Source organism: Enhydra lutris, unplaced genomic scaffold, assembly GCF_002288905.1.
Source record: "Enhydra lutris kenyoni isolate GAN:26980312 unplaced genomic scaffold, ASM228890v2 scaffoldscaffold47, whole genome shotgun sequence".
NCBI classification, from domain to species: Eukaryota; Metazoa; Chordata; class Mammalia; order Carnivora; family Mustelidae; genus Enhydra; species Enhydra lutris.
In genome coordinates, this window is record NW_019154131.1 from 13,211,902 (window position 1) to 13,233,791 (window position 21,890).

Sequence of the window (21,890 nt, forward strand, 5' to 3'; positions counted from 1 at the left end):
ACTCCAGGAATGATTGACCCTGATAAGAAAAGAAATGAGAAGTTTAATTTTAAGTGTAACAGGAATAAATTAGGTTACCCAGAAGGATCCATTTCCAAGAATTACCTGCAATTCTACCTCTGCTTATTCAGTACTGGCTAATTCTTACGAAACAGTGTAGGCAAAGAAACAAGATAACCTCTCATCGACCCTGCCTCTTGATGATTATATCAATTTTCGATTGCTGCATAACAAATTACCACAGATTTAATGGCTGAAAACAAGACACAAGTGTTATCTCACAGTTTCTGTAGGTCAGAAGTCTGGCAGCCATGGCTAGATTCTCCAGTCAGAGTCTCACTGGGCCACAATCAAAGTATTGGCAAAGATGTAGTTCTCCTCTGGAGCAAAGGTCCTCTTCCAAGCTCTCCATTTTTGGCAGAACACATTTTCCTCTCACGCTTCCCCTGTGCCTCCTGCCTTGATCTTCAAGTCAAAAATGGCAGGTCAAGTCCTTGTCATACTTTGAACCTTTTTGACTTTCTCTCCTGCCCTCAGCTCAGAGAACGTTGTTTTTAAGGCTTCCTATGATTACACTGGGCCCACTTGGATAATCCGGGATACTAACCCTATTTTGAAGTCAGCTAATAAGTAAGCTTAATTACATCTGCCAAGCCCCTTTGCCATGTTAAGCAATATATTCACAGATAGGATACTAGGGAGTTGGGGGGCCCAAGACTCTGTCTACCCCAGTGATACTGACTATGCTGTATAACAGAATCCATTTACATATAAATTACAGAAAATTCTATTCCTTTCCAATGAGTTTAAGGATTAAAATTATTTGAATTTATTATGAATTATTACAGACATTGAAGAAGGCATAAATTAATAATATGAATAGCCACGTATTCCTAATGATATTACCGATACCATAAAAAGGTGTGCAATTTAAAATATATAAAAATTAAATATTATACTAGCATGAAGATAATGCAATACCCATTTACAATATCTATTACGGACATTATAAATATGGTCAAAGAATTTCATGTATGTTAAAAGCTGAAATTTTTAATTGTTCCTTGAGGAGAACGTGCTTTTGATAGTAACTATGGCTGTCATCTGTTGATTACTTCCTCTAGGTCAGTCACTGTATGCTTTCCATGTATTAAATGTATTTAATGTAATAAGTATATTTCCATGTATCTCCTGTCTTTTCAGCAACCCAGTCATGCTGATATAAGTCCTGTCTTATAATGTGTAGGCAAACAGGTTTGGAGAAGTAGTGGGAAGCCTGGGTGAATCCACAGCCCCTTGAATTTATGGGAGTTGTACTCAACGATGTGTCCTCCGCCAGAGGTTTGAGGACCTCAGTAGCACAATGTGATAATGAAAAGAAGGGAGTTTTAGAGTCAGACCCATATTTGAGTCCTCATTTCATCACTTACTAACTTGCCAAATTCCTGAAACCTCTTTGCCTCCAGTTCCTAATTTGTAAAGTGTGGCTAATAACAGACACCTCCTGGGGCTGCTGTAAGATAACACGGGTAAAGAACCTGGTATGTGATAAGCTCTAGATAAAAGTTCTCCAGTGCCTCCCTCCAGAGTAGCTGACGGGCATCTGGTTCTAAAGTACTTGAATAACTCAGGAAGTCAGTTGTGGGCTCAGGCCAGCTTCTTCTTATCTGGTAGATAGTTAACAGGACATCAGGATTCACCTAGATACTCATATCCGTGGAAATAGGGATTGATCCCTGGGGGTCCAAGATACCTGGGTGGCGTATACATTAGGATAGCCCGATAGAATAAAGCTACCCTTGACCTGGCCTCAAAGATAACTTACGATCTCTGATTTTGGCAGTCAATAAAGAGGTGCCAACTTAGCAGCGGACTTCCCTGGCATCCATCCAAGGAGCCACATGCCAGAACACTCTAGGGGCTCTCACATTAATATGTATTTGCGTGCGTTGTTTTTGACTGCTGTAATCGGACTTGAAATGCATCCAAGAAGTTTCTTCAACTCAGAGACATTATTTCCTCAGTGTCCCCTCCCTCCAGGCTCTGTCTGAAGGCTTAATTGGCTATCTTATCTCCCTAGGTATGCGGAGACCAAAGCCAAGGGGCTGTTTTCCTGAGGGAATTTACGCTAATTCGGCGAGAGAGCCTTCATGAAGATTTCCTGTCTGACCTCTTGAATAGTCACAAAACTGAAGACCTGGTAGAGTGTCTCTTTTATTTCTTCTTAGCAACACTGAAGTTCATTTGGCGATTCTGACTTGCGGTGGTGGTTGGTTTTAGCAAATGTGAAGAGGTTTGAATGGCATTTTCTCATATACATGAGGAGAGGCAAAGTGAGAGCTCAGTGGATAGACTGTGGGGGCAGCTTTCTACCCCTTCCTGGGTCTGGCTAGCTGCAAACCTTTCAGTCCAGCGTTTAAGTTTGTCTGGGGCAGCCTGCAAAGGATTCACATGAAAATCACTGATGTTTTGCCAGTGAGTCTGAACAAGAAATGGTAGTAATTTAAATGAGTGAAGAAGGAAAAAGGAGATTTATATATAAATTGTTTGATGAGTCAATGGAAATTCCACCATCTTCCCATCCTGGTTTATTTGTGGCTATTTTTACTTCAAAGTGTTAGTCATATTTATTTTATGAAAGTTTGTTTCTCTGGTGGTGGTTTTGAAAAAAAAAAAACAACAAAAAATTGGAAGTCTCCATAATGAGCTCTGAAATGAAAACAAGTAGCATAGTTGACTGATGTCAAGAGCCAGGATCTTCTCTACTTGCAAATAAAGCTGTAATTTGTCATCTGTGCTTTATTGTGAGAATCGGAAAGAACTTCTGAAAGTTTTAAGTGTGGCTCTTCAGGGTGGTGACCTTGTGCTCGGAAGCGCTCAGGCTGGAATTAGAGGAGCCCAGTGGATTTCCTTTGCAGTCAGAATATAATGACTTAGGCGGGTGCCTGGGGGGCTCAGTCGGTTGAGCATCCGCCTTCGGCTCAGGTTATGATCCCAGGATCCTGGGATCGAATCCCACATTGGGCTCCTTGCTTGCCGGGAGACTGCTTCTCCATCTGCCTGCTGCTCCCCCTGCTTGTGCTCTCTGTGTGTCTCCCTGACAAATAAATAAACAAATAAGTCTTTAAAAAAAGAAAGAACAAACGAAAGAAGAAAGAAAGAACATGTCCAAAGCAAACACACAAGTGGCTTTCTTTATACCTCCTCTATCCCGCCTCCTATAGCCTCTCTCAAGAGGGCGTTTTGGGCACATTTATCTCATAAACTTCTCTTCTAGTTACTGAATAAATCCGTTTTCTTGGTGGCCACTTGCAGCCACCACTTACTGTTTCTGTCATTTCCATCTTCTCTATGAAAGACGTTCACATTCTTCTCAAAGCTTGTGCCCCAGCATGGGCAGAAGAGTGGTAAAGATTCCCAAGGGTACTATAATTAATTTTCATAAGGTTTATATATATATATTTCTCAGTAAACTCAGAAAATGCAGAGCCGGCCTTTTAAACTTTTATTGTTTGCTTAAGGCTTTTTTTGTGTGATCTGCTATGGTACACACACGTTCCCACCTAAGTTTTATTACTTCTTTCTCAGAACATTATCTCATAATTATCTTTAAATTTTGTCCCACTTGATGTTATGCAAATCTGAAATATGTTAGCTCACTTTGGATTGGGTCTATGAAAAGGTCAAGTAAGTATTGCTCTGTGGATACCATGGACAAACCTCAGAAGCAAGTCTAATTATTACATAATTTACACCATAAAGGAAATTGAATAATATTAACTAATTATGAACGTAATGGAACTGTGATAGTGATGCCACGAAATACAATTTTTGTCACGTGGCAAGCATTGAGGGGTGTTGCCAATGTTTGGTTACATACTATTATCTGGATTTGCATTGTAATAAAAACTGTTCATGCCCCAGAGTTTTCTCAAACCCACGGACATTGTAAGAATGGAGGGGAGGGGGTGGAAGCATTTAACCTGAAAGAGGAATTACCTACCAGCATAAATAGAAGTGGGGCTGTGCAAGAAAATGGGAAGGAAGAGAAAAGATCAAAGCTTCCTGAATACCAGAAGCTAATCCAGTTTCCTAATAAATTTGTGAAATTCTGTCAATTTCTTTGGAAGGTATATCTATTTGAGGACTTCTTTTGGCCCCTAGGATATAAATCTTTTAAAATATGAGTTTAGGGGTGCCTGGGTGGCTCAGTGGGTTAAACCTCTGCCTTTGGCTCAGGTCATGATCCCAGGGTCCTGGGATGGAGCCCTACATCAGGCTTTCTGCTCAGCAGGGAGCCTGCTTCCCCCACCACTCCCCCGCCTGCCCCCGCTTGCCTCTCTGCCTGCTTGTGATCTCTGTCTGTCAAATAAATAAATAAATAATCTTAAAAAAAATAAAATATGACTTTATTTTTCTGAAGAGGCATTAAAAGATGAATCACCGCTCGCTGTGTTTGTCTAAGGGGAAGAGTTCAAACATGAATTGTTACTTGTAGCATTAGCCAGGACCCGGAAACTCCTTTTGTGGCCCAGATGTATGAATCTCTGCTACATTGTGAGGAGGCTCTGAAGCGGAATGGGAGAATCATCAATGAGAAAACTTCCTGGTATAGGTCACAAAAACCACTTCCCAATGGTTGAGCATAATCTGTCCATTTCTTTTTTTTTTTTTTAAAGATTTTATTTATTTATTTGACAGACAGAGATCACAAGTAGGCAGAGAGGCAGGCAGAGAGAGAGAGGAGGAAGCAGGCTCCCCGCTGAGCAGAGAGCCCGATGTGGGGCTCTATCCCAGGACCCTGAGATCATGACCTGAGCCGAAGGCAGAGGCTTTAACCCACTGAGCCACCCAGGCGCCCCAATCTGTCCATTTCTATCTGCTTACAAGCGAGTCATCATTAGTAGCCCAGTGGTAGTCATATTCACTCCTCCTACTGGATTAGCAGCTCTGCTCCTTGAGGTCGGGATCCATGCTGAGGCAAATATGCACGAGAAGGGCCTTATATATGTGAAAATCTGGGGCTCCTGGATGGCTTAGTCGGTTAATCGTCCAACTCTTGATTTTGGCTCAGGTCATGGTCTCAGGGTCTGGGATTGAGCCCTGTGTTGGGCTCTGCTCAACACGGAACCTGCTTATCTGTCCCCTCCCCCTGCTCTCTCCCTCTTGCTCTCAAATAAATAATAAATAAAATCTTAAAGAAAAAAGTGAAAATCCTTCTAAATGCAAAGTATTTTTATTAATTGCATGAATGACTTCAGTTTTTAATGAAGTGATGAAAGAACATTTGGGATTATCGTCCATGATGTTCTTTCAAGCCAGTATATAAGTTTATAATAAAGAATATGAAGGCAGGGGGATTGAAAATTTATAGTTGTGGAAGTAACAAATTTATCCCAGTATGTATAACATTTTGGGCAGAAGTAGCATTAAGTGTAAGAAACACCTTGTCACACTATTCGGTAAAATTATTGCTATCCTCATTTTAAGTCTTTAATTTTTCTTCTCTCATGCTCTTTCTTTTATTCTTTCAAATAATTTTTGAAAACCAGAACAGCCTGACTTAACAGACTTGTGGAAAACTCTTTTACCTAAAACTTTATTTTGGTCATTTTTGACCTTAAAGTGACACTTCCTCAACCAAGACCTTGTGGCACAAATTGTCTTCTACATTGCATTAGGAACACTTTCTAGTTTACTACTAGAAACTTTCTCTCCAAGGGCTAATTCCATTGTCCATACTTTGAAAAGCAGAGTAAGGGAGCTGTTTCAAAAGCCATTATTCAATATTGGAATAGTCGAGAAACAGGCCCTGTTGGCTTTGGTTGTCAGCTGGATACAAAATTAAGATGATAATTAACATGAAATTCACTACAGAATGAGATTTCCTTCAGTAGGTAGTTTAGTGCAAACCTCACTTGCCTGCAGACTTGTGGTTCACCAAGCAGTTTTTTTAAGCCACTCTTGTACCTTTGTACAAAATGAAAGTCATTTAAGCGGTTTCTTATTTAATAATACTTTATTATAAAATAAATCATAAGTTATTTCAATCAAGGGTAGAGTGTTCCTGTAATGACTGGGAAAATAGAGGTGAGCTTTCAGGAGAGGGACCCTCAGAAAGGCCTATTTTTTCATAATCATGTGTGAAAAGGGAGTTTGTTTTCAAGGTCAAGTCAGTAATTCTCTGAAGCTCGACTGAAATAAAAAATCCAATTGATTAAAAATGGTTCTGTTTTAAAGTAAATTATTTTTTTCTTCCTTAGTTGAGATGGGGGAACTGGTGGGGACAAGTATTATTTCTATGAACTGAAAAATGAGTTCAACCAACACATAAACACTTACATAAAACATAATATAACCATTCCCATATGTTCTCAAGGTGTTCACCAACCTCCTCCCCAACATGCCAAGAGAGAGGAAACAGTGGAATTTAACTGCTAACATCTGAAGATAATAACTTCATTGCTTAATTGTACTTCTAAGCCTACTACTATTTTTTGAGTATTTATTGTACATAAATACAAGGAAGTAGCCCTGTGTCAATAGCATTTAAGTTACTGAATGTGAGCAATTAAATGTTTTTAACACAAATTTAAAAATGTGTTGATCTCTCAAGCAGCATCTTCCCACCTGCCCTGATTCCACACCCTCTGGACTTTTCCTAAGACTGCGGTTGGATCTACCTGTCTCCCCTCAGTGCTTATGAAATAAGGAGAAACAGGAATTAACTTTTCATTACAAACACACAACACTCAAAGTGGCACACAGCTTCATAAAGTCTTATTGATTAGCGACTAGTGCATTTTTTTTTCTTAACTGATTTTATGCAGAGAAGAAATGCGCGGTGATATTGAAGGAGACAGGTGTTTTAAAAGTGGAAATGCATTCCCATTCAGTCTGTGATTTTTGTGACATCCTTATGGGTGTAACTTGAATTGGCTATCCCATGGGAAGATATACTGAGACAGAAAGACTAGATTTGGTTTCTAGTACATTTGCTACTTCAAGTTATATAATATAATATCACTGAGAAAAAAATCAGAACACCCTACAAAGTATATATAATATGTCACCCTGTGAGGGTTTTAAATATTTTATGTGCCTGCGTTTGTAAGACCTAGCTAATGCATTCTGACTCTACTGGTCATGAACTATTGAAAAAAAATACAGTAACTTCAGCATATGAATATTTTATATAACTTCACATTTTCTGATTATTTAGTATTCTAAACAAGTAGTCTACATCATTTCTACACTTCTGTGAAGGCAGAGGAAGCTTGGAGAAGACCAAATATGCATCAGGCACCTTTCTGTAGGGAGTTTATACAAATTTCTCAGAACAACTTGAGACAGGGCAATAACAGCTCTGTTTGGCAATAGTGTTGACCAATTGGAAATGTAATTTTTGAAAGATACCGCTCACAATTGTAATAAAACTATAGGAACAAAAGTCTGGAAAAGATGTAAAATAACTCAAAGGTGAAGAGTTTATCAGTGGCATGCTAATACTCATTAACAATCTATTTTCAATGTTAGTAGTCATCAGGGATTTATAAATTAAAACAGCATTCAGTACCCATCGTATTGGCAAAAATTAAAAGAACCAACCAAGGCAGTATCAGCAAGGAAGAAAGGTAGTAAGAAACTCCTGTATTGCTGTTGGGGTACAAATTGATAGAGCCACTTTGAAGAGCAACTTTCTGATGTCTATAAAGTTGAGTATAAGCATAGCCAAAATCCCACCAATTTCCCTTTAGAAACCTACCCTAGAGAAACAATTACACAGATGTTCAATGAAGTATTGAATGTTTCAGCCTAAAACTGAAAGAAAACCTTAAATATTCATTAGAAGGTAAGTGGATGAGCTATTGGTGGTTTAGTCATAAAATAAGATGCTCTAGAAGCAGTTAAAATAAATAACTAGATCTATATGCATTGGATCAATCTCAAAACTATATCGTTGAGGGGGAAACGATACTACTTTATAATGTACAATTTATATTAATTTTAGTATCACATAAATATTTATTAGATAATGTTTAGAGAAAATGATGATGTATAAACCAAGGGTGGGAAAAATTTGCTCCAGTTTTGTAATGTTGGTTGCTCTCTGCATAGGCAGAAAAGAAGGAGATCAGGTTGGGACCCTGTGCATAGTACACTTTAACCATATCTGTAATATTTTATTTTTCAAAAAAGATCATGGTAAGATGTTAATATATGTTTAAATGGCTAGTGGTCGCAAAAAAAAAGTTTATTTTATTATTCCCCGCACTTTTTATGATTGGAATATTTTTAAATACATGCATAATAAAACCTTCAGGAAAATGTCTGGCAAAAATCAGCACAAAATGCTGTTTTTATTAGCAGTGGTTGAACTGGCAAATCATTGAAACATAACGTGACAAAGCTCAGTACCCAAGATTTAGTATATACACAATTTACATTTTTGCCTCACCATATAATTAAGGAGTAGTCAAATGTATGACAACAGAATACGAGATCATGAGGCCTCCTATCAGTTCATGAACTGCAGCTCTAGTAAATAATGTCAGGATGATGAATCTCAGTATTTAAGGAGAGAGACTACTTCTTACACTTGACCTTTGGAATTAACTGAAAAAAAAAAAAAAACAAAAACCATTATCCTTGGGGGGGGTTTCTTTTTCAATTTCCAATTTCCTTACAGCTTATACAGCTCCTATCTGTTGTTTATGAGATAACCACCATTTGCTAGGAGTCTGTCATTTACTCCAAACAACAAATAGATATGAAGATTAATTATCTAAAAGACACGGGAACTAATAAAATGTGAAGCATTATAAATCCCAACTCTCACGCAAGCAGATTTTTAAGGCCAAACAACCTCTCAAATAAAAAAAATATACAATTCTGTTAAAAAAAATTAACATTAGTTAGAAATACATAAATAACGTGTGAATTTGAGGACTCTGTTCCAGTACATTTTCAGGTTTCACATTGTGAGATCCTTCCCAAAGAAACTGTCGTACTAGTGAAATTTTGGTATTAAAGAAATTCTTCCTAATTCACACCAACGTTGTTCCTTTAAATGAGTGTTCAAATTCCTGAGATAGGGTCCACTTCCAGTTATCCTAAAGTAAGCCAGAGTACTTTGAAATGACTACGGAATATCTTAAGTAACAGTCACAAATGCAAGCAGCTGATTCCTTGTTGCTTTACTTTGGAAGTTTGCTAATAAGCACAGACTAACTAAGGACTGTGATTTAAATTGCTCCTCAGAAAATCACTTGGGGCACCAAAAAGTAATTTATTGCTTCCTTAATAAAAAGAGCTAGTTCAGCTCATGAAAAAAGACAACTTTCAGAGGAGTTCCTTAGCAGCTTCTGAGGTAGTGCTGAAACTGTCCGGCTGTATGATGAGTTCCAATGCCTGTCTCCAACAGACCACTGATGACCTGCTTGTGCGTGAAGGTGATGTCCAGTGTCCATCAGTAGTTGAAGGCAGCTGGAGGGGGAGCAGTGGCTGACTCCGCCAGCAGCTGGACAAGGTCACTGGCACCAGGCATCTGCATAGGGAGGTGCTGAGTAGAATCAGAAAGGTCAGAGGACAGCCTAATGGAATCCTATAACAGAGAGTCCAAATTCTGTCACTTGAATTTAAGAAAATATGACAGAATACTGTGGGTTGTGGGCAGGAGCAAAATGATCCCTTGATGCCTCATATCATCTCAGAGTTTATAGAATTTTGTAATTGGATAGACTTTTTTTTTTAAGTAGGTGCTATTTCAAAGTAGATAGAAATTTAGGTGTTTACACTGAGATTATAATTGGGTGGGCCAATTGAAGCAAAACATTAAAAGGACATTCTTTACTAGCATGATAGTATTGAATAGAAACGATCTCTAAATATTGATTTTAAAATGCTCTATACCATTTTTACATTTGTTAGTAGTAACTTTTTTTTTTTTTTTAATTTATTTGACAGACGGAGATCACAAGTAGACAGAGAGGCAGGCAGAGAGAGAGAGGAAGGAAAGCAGGATCCCTGCTTAGCAGAGAGCCCTATGCGGGGCCCGATCCCAGAACCCTGGGATCTGACCCGAGCCGAAAGCAGAGGCTTTAACCCACTGAGCCACCCAGGCGCCCCTGTTAGTAGTAACTTTTAAGTAAGAAGAAGGTCATGGTCATGTTTTTGTTCGGCTTCAAAAATAACAGCATTATTGCTCAATGAAAAGTTTTGAAAGGAGCACATTTTAGTTTTCCTTTGTCTTTATTAAGTTTGATTTCAACTTGATATTGACAAAGAGCAAAAGGAATGCTAAAAAAAAGATCTATTATTTATATTACTTAATTGTACATATGTAATTTCTGCTAAGTGAAAAGACCTTTATCTACAATTATATAGTTTTACCCAATCTAAAAATGTGGGATTTGATGTAAAAGTGTCACTTATGGAGCCTAAAACCCAAGGAGGCTTTGTGTTGTTGGGTTGAGGCTTTATTTCCAATCGGCTGTGAGACTTGAGGCAAGACATATATCTTCCTGAAACTCGTTTTCCTGACCTTTAAGATAAAATATACTCTGGATGGCTTTGCAGCTCCAGAATACTGTGTTTCAACTTAGATATTTAATGGAAACTTCAAATTTCATGGAGTTGCTTTTTGGTGATATTTTTTGATTACCACTCAAATTATCTTTTATGTCAGAACCAGTTCTATGTTTCTTGAGTCAGAGCTTCCTACCTGTAATAGATTTCATCTTCCTTCTCAGTTGTCCACAAATACGCACGCTCTGCCTGGGCTTCTACATGTACCTTTACCAACATAATATTCCAAAAGCTCCACTTTGCCCTTCGTGTAATGAGTACTTGTATGTCAAAGCCAATTATATGTTTCAGGAAAGTTGAGTTCTTCAAACACAGTTTAATGCCAAAACCCCTTCGTGTGGTCCCTACTTAACTTTAACCTTGTTTCTGACAACGTCCATTTAGATTGTCTTCCCTGCAGCTTGCTGAGACCACGCTGTGTTCCCGTGTGCAATTACCAGCTCAGATCTTTGCTTATAGAGCCTCTTCCACCTGGTACGTCCTTCTTCCCTCTTCTCTAGACCTTTCTTCAGTAACCAACTCAGGTCTCACTTGCTCACGTGCTCTCAGGATGGGCTTGTCTCTCCAAACTCCTACAGAACTCATGATCTTTGCTTATGGAACCAGACAGGGCCCTGCCTTCTTAGGTTGCCCAGCGGACCTTACGCAGGTGTGGAGAGTCCTTGGCTGGGGCCTCAGAGCAATCTGTTGTCAGGATCTTAATCTGCAGGGATATCTGCCCAGAGGGGAATATTAGTGCAACTCTGGGGAAAGAAGCAGGAAATCGGAAATCTTAGTGGGTAAAATATGGAGCAGCAGCTGGGGTAGGGAAAGGGAGAGGGAAGCAAGTGGAATTTTGGCTAGAGCTACAGCAGGGCACAAAGCAGTCAACAAATTCAGACTAGGAGTGAATTCCTGGATCCCATCCCAAGAACATTGTCCATTGGCTGTAACATCCCTCCAACTTTGGGTCTCCATTTCTTTTTTCATATCTATAGACCATCTGCCTTGGAAATCTTCTAAGCAAGGACTATGTTCCACAATACTTTGTTCAGCACACAGAACAGAATCTAAAGCAGAGAAATAATAATAATGACATACTGGCAGTACAAATAATAATAATGAGAATACCAACTATAATTTATTGTCTGCACTTTCTATACCACGTGCTACCTAAGGCACTTTGCATACATACCTCATTAATTTTGGGAAGAGGGTTCTATCCCCTTCTACCAGATGAGGATATGAAAAAGAAAAGTAACTTTCTCAAGGCCACAAAACTGATTTGTCACTTTAATGATGAAAGTAATAAACATTTTAAAAATGCAGATTCATCTCAACAACCATTTACTAAGCACCTACTATATTTAACATACTAGTCTAGGAGCTACCAGGGAATATAAATGTGGGTTAAGCAGTCCTTACTCTCTAGTTTAGATCATTAGCACTTTAATTCTAACTGTTGAAATGTTTTTGTTTTGGGGGAAGGTCACCAGGGTAATGGCAAAGTAGTTAGATTATGAGTATCATTTTAGAATACCTCATCATTTTAATAAGAAAGTCTTTAGAAATAGCACTTGATTTATTTTGCTTTTTTTTTTTAAAGGGTTGGTCTTGATTATATATAAAGCAGGTTCAAAGTTGCTGCTGAACACGCTAAATTTCAGGTGGACTTTATTTTAGTTTGAATTAGATTCCCTTGTAGAGTTATTGCTTTGCACACTCCATTGCCCTTTAATGGCTTTGAGTGGATGTGTGTTCAGAGGGCTGCTTGCCTCCAGTCTGAAAGTACAATTTAAGTAGATTGCTTTGAAGGTATGACCCATTGCTGGTTAGTGTTCCGAGTTTCTAGAGACAATTGATCTTCATGTATTACATATTAGCCTGACTATATGAATGAGTGAGTGTGTGGAGAATATACCTTCCAAGCGTTGTTAAAGAAGTTGCTTGAAACGATGGTATTCTGTGCTGAACTCCAATTTGATATAAATCATACGAAAAGCAGAAAAAATGGTCTTAGCTTTTCAAGAGCCTTACCCTCCTGGCAACTCAAAATTTATGCCACCGATGGGAATTTGGCTAAAAGATCATGTCACTTAATATTCTACCCACTGCATGTAACTGAAATATCCCCAATGGTGGTTAAAAGCATAAGTATTTGTTTCTCTTCTGTGTGAAAGAAATTTTCCAAGGATAGAAATTTCAGGGCCACTATGAACTAAGGTGCTATGGACCCAGGCTCATTCCATTTTCTCCTAAATCATCTTAGCTTCTGCCTCTTATTCTTGAGGACACCTTGTGATCCAAAAATGGCTCCCAGAGCTCCAGTCACTCATATTCTGGGCAATGAAATGGAGGAAGGGACAAACAATAAGGTGATAATGGAGGAAAAGATATATACCATCTGGCTCCCAAGGGCTTTTCCAGAAGCTGCCATTTGTATCCTCTGAATAGCTCACTGGCATGAACTAAGCCACAGAGCCCTGCCTGGGGCAGGGGGTTCAGGGTCATGCAATCTTCATACTATGCAGAGTATGTACTATGTACCTAATTTAAGGAGGAAGGGAGAATAAATTTTGGAGTGAGAAGCCAGTGGTCTTTTCCACAGGGATACACTAGGTAGGATGATCATGGAACTAAATCCCTAGTTTATATGTGGTCTATAAAGTTTCAATCTAAGAGGAATGGACATAGATGCAAAAATCTTTATTTCCCAGAGTGCAAGGAGGGTAACTCCTAAAAAAGAACAAAGGCTATGCCAACATGGCTCAGTGGTTCTCTTTGATAGAAGGGGAACCGCCGCCATGCTGGTACCCTTTCCCTGATGCTGGATTCTAAGGGACATGCAGGAGAACTGGTTGAACTCTGGAGCAGCTGGTGGTGATGGTGACAGTGATGAGTATAGCAACAGCAATCATTTATCTAAGTGGGTTATATATGTAATAAAGTGGCAAACACTTCAGATAATATGAGGATAATCCTTATGGGGAAACTGAGGCACATTTTGGTTAACTAACTTGTCAAGGTCACGCCCTTGGTATGTAGTAGAAGCTGGTTTCAAATCCAGTAGCCTGACTCCATGGTTCCTATTGAACTGCTTACACAACCCATCGAGGCTTTCTCCTACTATCAGAAGTGATCCTTCCTATTTTAACGAAGTCCCCTTCTTTTATGAATTTTGTTATTTTTATAATATATATTTGATTATAGTTATCCAGGGTATTTTATGAACTAGCACAGGATAACTTCTGTCTCGGGGTTGACTTTAGTTGCTTTTTGTAATCAAATTTCATTTTATTTTGTGTATTATTCGACCCTCTGCCCCATTGGGCCTGATGTAGAAGGTGAATTTAGTACAAGTTAGTGATTTGGGTCCAGGATTGTCTCTGTTGTACGTGCCCATCACCTCACCCCCATTCTCTGGGAAGCATATACACATGTCACTACAGAAAAGAGGGGAAACGTTTGTGGTTGTAATCTAGCTCCTTACTCAGGATCTTACTCATCTTACTGGTTCTTGGCATAGATGAGGTTTGTGGCCACTCAAAAGAAGACTTGAGGTGAAGGGAAATGCAGCTTAGATCTCCTTCCAGTGCTGATCGAGCTCTGGATCCTTGCTACTAACTACCAGCCAAGGAATAGCCTCATCCATCAAATTCACGTGAGCACTGTCCACCCTATCCATCTCACCAAGCATTATCAGTGATGACCATTTTGGCCATGATGTCCTCTTTCTCTAATAACCCTGAGACCCTCTGGAATCCATAGGGTCTTTTAGATGCTGCACTAGATCCAAGGGACACTGGAATTCAGGGTGTGGACATGAGAATTTGGAGTCTCTTTCATTCCTAGATCCATCCATCATGCCACCATTTCTACTCTGGCCACCAGGGTGGCATGAGGACTTTTCTCTGAAGACTGTATCCCTTCCTGCTGAGACAAAGTGGGCAATGTCTTTTCTTCCCTAAGATCCCCAATCTTAAAAAATCAAAGTAGGGGTACATGCTGCCCTCTTGCCCAAGCAGGTCTTTCCAGTGGTCAAGAAAGGTAAACCATTTCCAGACACATCGATCTTGAATCCTTTCCATACTCTACCTTCTTAGCCTTTGTAGAAGATTCTCATTTATATGGAGTTAGTTGGAGGAAGAGTGCATGGGGAAAAAAGAATAAGCTAGATCATATCTACTATCAAATATTTGATTTTTAACCTGAACATCAAACTCAGTAATTCTGGCCTGGTCTGATAATCTCTCACTTGAGATGCATGGTAACCCTGTATTTTGTGGAACGAATGAAGAAAAATCAATTACTATCTCAAATAGTTATGCTACCACAATAACTTATGTGGAATACTCAGTAAATTATATAAAAATGAATAAACCTACCTTATTTGTAGATTGGTTGACTTTGTGCATAATTTCATTGCTCTAGCTACAGTTTGAAGGATTCCTGTGCTATGAATCTTGCTATTATTTTGAATTTGCACTACGGAGTTATGTTTTGCATAGTAGTAACAAGCACAAGCTAATTAAATATCTTGACTAGGGGGAAAAACGATTTAATTGTGATGTAAAGTAAGAGATACTGTTTTTCAGATAGGATTTGGTCATAGAGTTACCTCCCCATGTTGTCTTGTGTTCCCAGTGGTGCCTACATCAGGGAGAGATTATTCATCATCCAATGAATAATTCCTCAATGTAATGGATGCTGGTAGACGTGGCAAGCATTTGACTTTCTTCCAATGAATTCTAAAGGTCATTCTACTTGCTGCATACATTTCCTGTTTTCTGAATAACTACTGAAAAAGAGTTTAAAGTCTAACAACTTTGGTCTAAAATAGTTATGCATGGGATGCCTAAGTAGCTTAATCAGCGGAACTTCTGACCTTCGTTTTTGGCTCAGGTCATGATCTCAGGATCATGAGACTGAGCCCCACGTCAGACTCTGTGTTGGGCGTAGAGCTTGAATAAGATTCTCTCCCCTGCTGCCCCTCTTCTCTCTCCCCTCCCCCTCTTTAAAAAAAAATAGTTAGGTACACTAAAAATGATGCCAGTGATCTCTACTTCATGGTACCAAAGAAGGCACAAAGATCTGACCTTTTAACCTGGAAGAAGAAACTAATTTAAACAAGTTCCAGACTGGTGTGTGTAATGAAAGAGGTAGAAATTTTGTTCAAGTTTATCTAGGATTGTTCGGGTATTTTCTACAGAGAACTTTCACATAGATTTTTTTTTTTTTAATTACCAATTAGAAAGAATTCTATAGGCAAACAGCGCAAGGCTTCAGAGGCTAAGCTTCCTGTTTTCCAGGAGTCAGAAGAGAAGGAAGATATTCACTTTCACTTTGCTTACTATTCTGGGTCTTTCGCCATAGCAAATGCCTGGCCCTGACCCACCATGTGGGTTAGGCAGTGTTTAGTAACTGAGCAGTAGCCATATACAAACAGACTCAACCTACTCAGTAACAAGCTGTTTTCATGTAGTAATGATAGTGAACTGGCCAGCATTTTTACAACCTATTTTGAGAAGAAAGAAAATAGGACCTAGTGGTGGTATTTCTTGAAAGTCACCATTTCTGGCTTGAGAACTCATCCATATAGCTAAAAATCACACAATGAATAGCCAGGGTATCCAGAACATGCTCAAGATTTCAGACAGTAATTAAAATGGAAGTCATGGGGTGCCTGGGTGGCTCAGTCGTTAGGTGTCTTCCTTCAGCTCAGGTCATGCTCCCAGGGTCCTGGGATCGAGCCCCACATCGGGCTCCCTGCTCAGCGGGAAGTCTGCTTCTCCCTCTCCCACTACCCCTGCTTATGTTCCCTTTCTCGCTGTGTCTCTTTCTCTCAAATGAATAAATAAAATCTTAAAAAAATAAATAAAACGGAAGTCATAAAAGTAGTTACAGTTAACTCACAAGGACTCTTCTGGCCTCTCATTATGGCTGTATTATCCTAACTTTGCATTTGATTCCTAGTGGATTAACTGGTATTGCTATGGCTGACAGGTTCTAGGGTAGCCACATGATCCCCTCCTCCTGGGTGTTTATGACCTCATATAATTCCTTCCCCTTGAGTTTGGGGAGGACCAGTGACTTGCTTCTAACCAACAGAATATAACAAAGGTGATAGGATGTCATTCCTGTGATTATGTTACATAGGACTCTATCTTGCTCAAGACCTAATTGAGAGACTTGTTTTCCTTTCTGTTGGCTTTGAAGAGACAAGATACCATGAGTCCTACAGACACAGGAAGTGAATTCTTCTAACAACTTAAAAATATCTGATGGGAATATTTGAAGCGAGCCTCCAGATGAGAGCCCAGCCCTGGTAGGTGCTCTATAGCCTGGCAGAAGATCCAGCTAAACCATGCTCAGACCCCTGACACAGAAAAGCTAGGAGATAATAAATCTGTGTTATGTGTAGCCTTTAATTTTGTGGTAGTTTGTTCGCAGCGTAGCAAACTAACACAACTGCTTTCTTAAACGATTAATGAGAGATATTGCTACTTGACTGAGGTATTAATAGCAACAAGAGAAGAGACAACTGACAAGGAGACAAAAGATACAAGAACATAAAACATACAACATATAAGAACAAAAGATATGAGCCGCCCAAAGTCGCATTGCTGTCTGAGCCAACATAGCATGGAAACCAGTAGCCTCATACACCAGTATAATCACTGAAAACATAATTGAACAATAAATGGCATTCGTAGTGATGACTTTGTGTCCACAAGCATCAGTGTATCGTGTGAAACGCATTCTGTTCAAGAAGGTAGAGAGCTATGTAATACAGTTGTGAAACAAATTTCATAATCATTGACCTAGCATTGGATGCATTTGACCATGGATACAGAATTATCCATATCCAAATAGCCTGAGAATTTGATATTTATCCTAGGATTAAGGCAAAGAGATCAGAAAATAACAAAATACTTGCACTCAAAGAGTTACATGTGCCTTTCTCCCAATATGATATGCCAGAATGTTTATTGAATTTTAAGTTGCAAATAAACACTTGAGCTTAAAATTCAAGTATCACTTATTTCCACATAGCCAATGGACAGCATGGCCTCTGTTTCCAAGCTGGAATTAGAAACAATAAAGAATGCTGATAACAGTGGTGGACCACAGGTTGGTCTTCCCTTTGGCGTGTAGGATATGAGAGGGAGAGAGGTTCCTTGGTGTGTGGAAGAGATCATAAGGGAAACAACTACTATGTAATACTTACTTAAAGGGCCCAAAATTGATGCATATTTGTATAACTGTGCCATAAATCCACTTGAGGTTTACTTTTCATGATCTTCTCTACATCTCGTGAGGTTTGGAGTAGGAAGAGGTAGTGTGAGTAAATGTTGGAAATGCCCTGGATTGTGCAGAAAGGTGAGGCTGGGTAAGCTAGTTCCAGCTCAGACCCACAACAGCCATGTCATCTGTCTGGGATTTAGTTTTGCCAACTGTAAAATGGGGTTAATAGTCTCTACATAAATGCAGATTATATACCATCTACCCCTTTGACAGACTCTTTGTAAGAAAGTTTTGTTGCAGTAATTTTTCAAATGGTGTCAATTAAAAAAAAAAAAAGAACCCATCTAAACGGTTTATGAAACCCATAAGATGAAATGTCTTGAGAAGAATCTCTTTATGTAATTTGAACATGGGATTGCATTTCAGTTTCTTAAAGTACTTTTCATGGCAGGTGATCATTTGATCTTCTTTGCTGTCCTGGGAGGTAGGTTTTATCAGCATGTCATGTCAACAGTGATTCTTAATTCTTTGCAGTGTGTGCGTGCGTGTGCCCCCCCACACTATGGATTATTGAAGAACACAGTTGTCCAGTGTCCCATAACTGGTAAATGGTGGATCCAGGACTGAGACCAGACTTTTGTCTAAATCCCATTCTTACTCTAGAGTACTTTGATGGAAGGATACCACTTACATAAGCAGCAGTGGTCCTCTCCCAAGAGGAAAGGTACTTCTGAGTCACCACACTGCCTTTTGATAGGCAGTGGTGTCAGGTTCCTACTTAGGGACTCACATCTGGAGTGATATTTTAACTCTCTCACAGGCCTAGGGAACTGCTCTCTGCCCATGCAGAGTTGTATGTAAGCGAGGAAATCCTTGTCATCAACCTCTTTCTAGTAACTCTTCTTAGTGGAGTCCATTTCTCCTAGAAGATGGTACAAACATGATCTTCATCCTTCTGTCTAGAGCCCTGGAGCTAATTAACTCATGTGTAAAATATGGTTCTTCTTTTAAAAATTATTAGATTCTAAACAAGGAGCAAAGTTTAAACATGATCTATCCCTATGTTCATATTGGGGATTATTCATTTTTAAAATCCTTTAAAGATCTGAAGCGTTTAAATACTAAATCTAATAAACAAAATAATAAGTTTACACAAAAATGTTTATAATATGACCCCTGTGTTGGACCAAAAATAAAAAGAAATTTAAATATCTGTGTACATTTATATAAATAGAGAGAAACACGAAAGAAGAAGCTAGTACCTGAGAAAAGGCAGAGCTTTCTGACTACTTTTTTTTTTTTTTAATATCTGGTGTTTTTTCACTTGTAATCAAAGAGTAATTTTGTCATTTAAAATTGTCCAATAAATTTAAAATAAATATGGATGAAAGAAAAGGAGAAAGGGAAGAAGGATGGAAAAACGAGCTCTCATTCTACAGCGGACATGGAGCTGATTTGCTTAACTCATAGAAATAAGTTACTTGTTGTCGTTATGCAAGAAATAATATATTGTATGTAATTAAGCAGTGTATTCATCCTGTACTTCAATAAGTTTGTTTAAATGTCACTTATACATTTCTGAAATATCTATTGCTTATATTACTGACATGAAAGAATATGAGATTTTGATAGATACTGTAGAGTGTGTGTAATGTGGGATAAAGCCATTCAATTATGCATTCCTACAGCAGGTGCAAGGGAGCACAGGGTGAATACAATATGATCCCCCCCAAAATTAAAAAGACCTGGGAAAGCTCATAACTTGTTTACTGAGGATGGTCGATAGTTGGCACTCATCTCACCTCTGCTGTCCCTCACACTCCCACCCACCCTGTAAAAGTCTCTGATTGTGTTATTCTTAGCTATTGAGAAAACATCCTTCAGGTTCCCTCTGAACCCTAGGCATGAACAGTCACTGGGGACTGGTTGGCATGGCCCTTCTCACTGTGGTAGAATTATACTTCTGGGGAACTTGAAGACCATAGGGTCTTTCTGTTGGTTTCTCACTGACCATGAAAACATGAAAGTGAATTTGATCTTGGAGGAGAAAGGGAAGGAATGGGTGAAAGCCAGTGGCAGGCCATTTTTAGAGAATTTAAGACTTGTTTTCAAGGGAAAATATTGCAATAATTAAATCTGCCTGCCCCATGAGGTGTGTGGGGTTTTTTTGTTTGGTTTTTTTTTTGGTTTGGTTTTGGGTTTTTGTTTTTTTTTTTTTTTTTGGTGTTTTGTTTTGTTTTGTTTTGTTTTTTGTCAAATCTGTCCTAATGGTCTCTGGTGACAAATTGTCAGGGATATTATAGAGACGATGCACGGTTTAACCCTCCTTGGTGCTTTCACTGTATCTTGTACCTACCCTTTGTGCTTTATGACACTGTTTTATAATTATTTATCTGTTTATTTGCCTATTACACGATGACAATAATTCACGGGACACTGCTATGAACCAGGCAACCCTATGTGCTGCTAGCATGCTTTTGGCACTTAATCTTTGCAGTAAGAGTAGAAAGCAGAAATGAACTCTATTTGACAAGTAAGGACACTGAGGCATAGGAAGGTTAAATAACTTGCTTACGTCACTGTGTTAGCAACTCCGTGCTCTTTCCCCCTGCACAGTACAACTTCCCAAGAAAATTAGCAGCTGAGTGATGCTTGGATGAGAATGGTAATAGGTTTGAGTAAGAGGAAAAGCTGCCTCTTAAGTAAATCATTTCTATTTCCCACCAGCTAATTGGAGAGAGGCATTAAGAGGAAGGAATTAGTTCCACTCTGCGGTGGCCAGGCTGGGCGGTGTATTGCCCCCAACGGGGGCTGGGGGTGAATGGCACAAGAACATTGTTCTGAGCGAGGTCCTGGAGGAAATTGCTCTCGAAATGGCTGTGAATGGCCATATTGAAGATTGATTTTGATATTTCATGATTATTAGGTAAATTTTGCCAGCGTAGTGTACAAAGCAGCAAACTTCACCATTAATTTCAGCTTGCTCTAGAATAGGCAAGGGAATGTCTAGATAATATTTTTCTTAAGATAACTGCCAACCAAATACAAGTCTTTTTATCGAACCAAGTACTGTTAACCTAAGAAATCCTTTCTATGTAACTTCAAAGGGCAGGCTGGAATGCCTTTTTTCCTCTAATTTTATTTTTTTTAAATCAATAAAACAAGTTATAGATATGATTCGTAGATAATTTTCTCCTTCCCCATGTACACAGCTCCCTATGACTATCTAGAGTAAAAGCCTGATATCGACTAATTTCTGTTAGGATGTAACTCTTTAAACCCTCAGAATTAGACATGGCTGCAATTCAGTCATGGAACTCTTTGGCAAGATATGAATTTTCTTAACGTCTCACGTTTCTTTTTTTTTTTTTTTTTTTAATGCAGGCTAGTTGGTGGACTTTTAAGCTTTCCAAGAACCACCCTTTTGAAAGGTTTTGTGCCCTCTCTTTATCAAGTATTATTCAATAAATCATTCTCAATGACTATGTCCAATAAGCATATTAGTCTATGGGTTACACTGAAACAAGCCTATTAAACTGGGCCACATTTTGGCTGCGTGCCCAATTAAAGGTTGTCATAATGAATTGAGCTAGGAGAGGAATGAGCCTGGTCAGGTTTCAAATGAAATGTCTGCTTTTGTATAAGTAACTGCTGAGGGGTTCCAGCACTGCAAATTGCCTAACGTGGTAGGATAGTCACAGAAGCTCAGAAATTCAGGAAAATGAAGTGCAGCCCAGTCTTCCAGCTATGTCATACATTCATCAAAATGGTTTAGTGTCAGCTTGTGCTTTTAAATTCCAGTGAACAAGAAGCCAGCTTATTTTTATAAGGATAGCATGATGTGTATGTGTATTTTAAGGGGAATGTTACAGGAATGAGTTACGCTTGTCCCACCGGCTCCTTTTAATCCTTGACCATTTAAATGGAAAATCCATGTAAGCTGACTTTATTCCGTGGAAGTCACTTTTCAGGAGGGGAGATTAGGAGCTGTCACTGTGATCAGCCCACTCTGTACTTTACACAGACGCTGTTCTTATGCCCGTCTGAATTTTGTCCTTTATTTTGTTCATTAGAGGGGC

At 38.9% G+C, this 21,890-nt stretch overlaps 1 protein-coding gene across 1 annotated transcript in view; it reads left to right on the plus strand.

Annotated features, from left to right (window-relative positions):
• The window catches only part of LOC111156589 (ADAMTS like 1), a 934,723-nt gene that overhangs the window by 247,695 nt on the left and 665,138 nt on the right, over positions 1 to 21,890 (plus strand). The window contains exon 2 of the mRNA XM_022517576.1: positions 2,081 to 2,200. Coding sequence (XP_022373284.1) covers positions 2,081 to 2,200 — 120 coding nt within the window. The remainder of the gene's footprint in view (positions 1 to 2,080; positions 2,201 to 21,890) is intronic.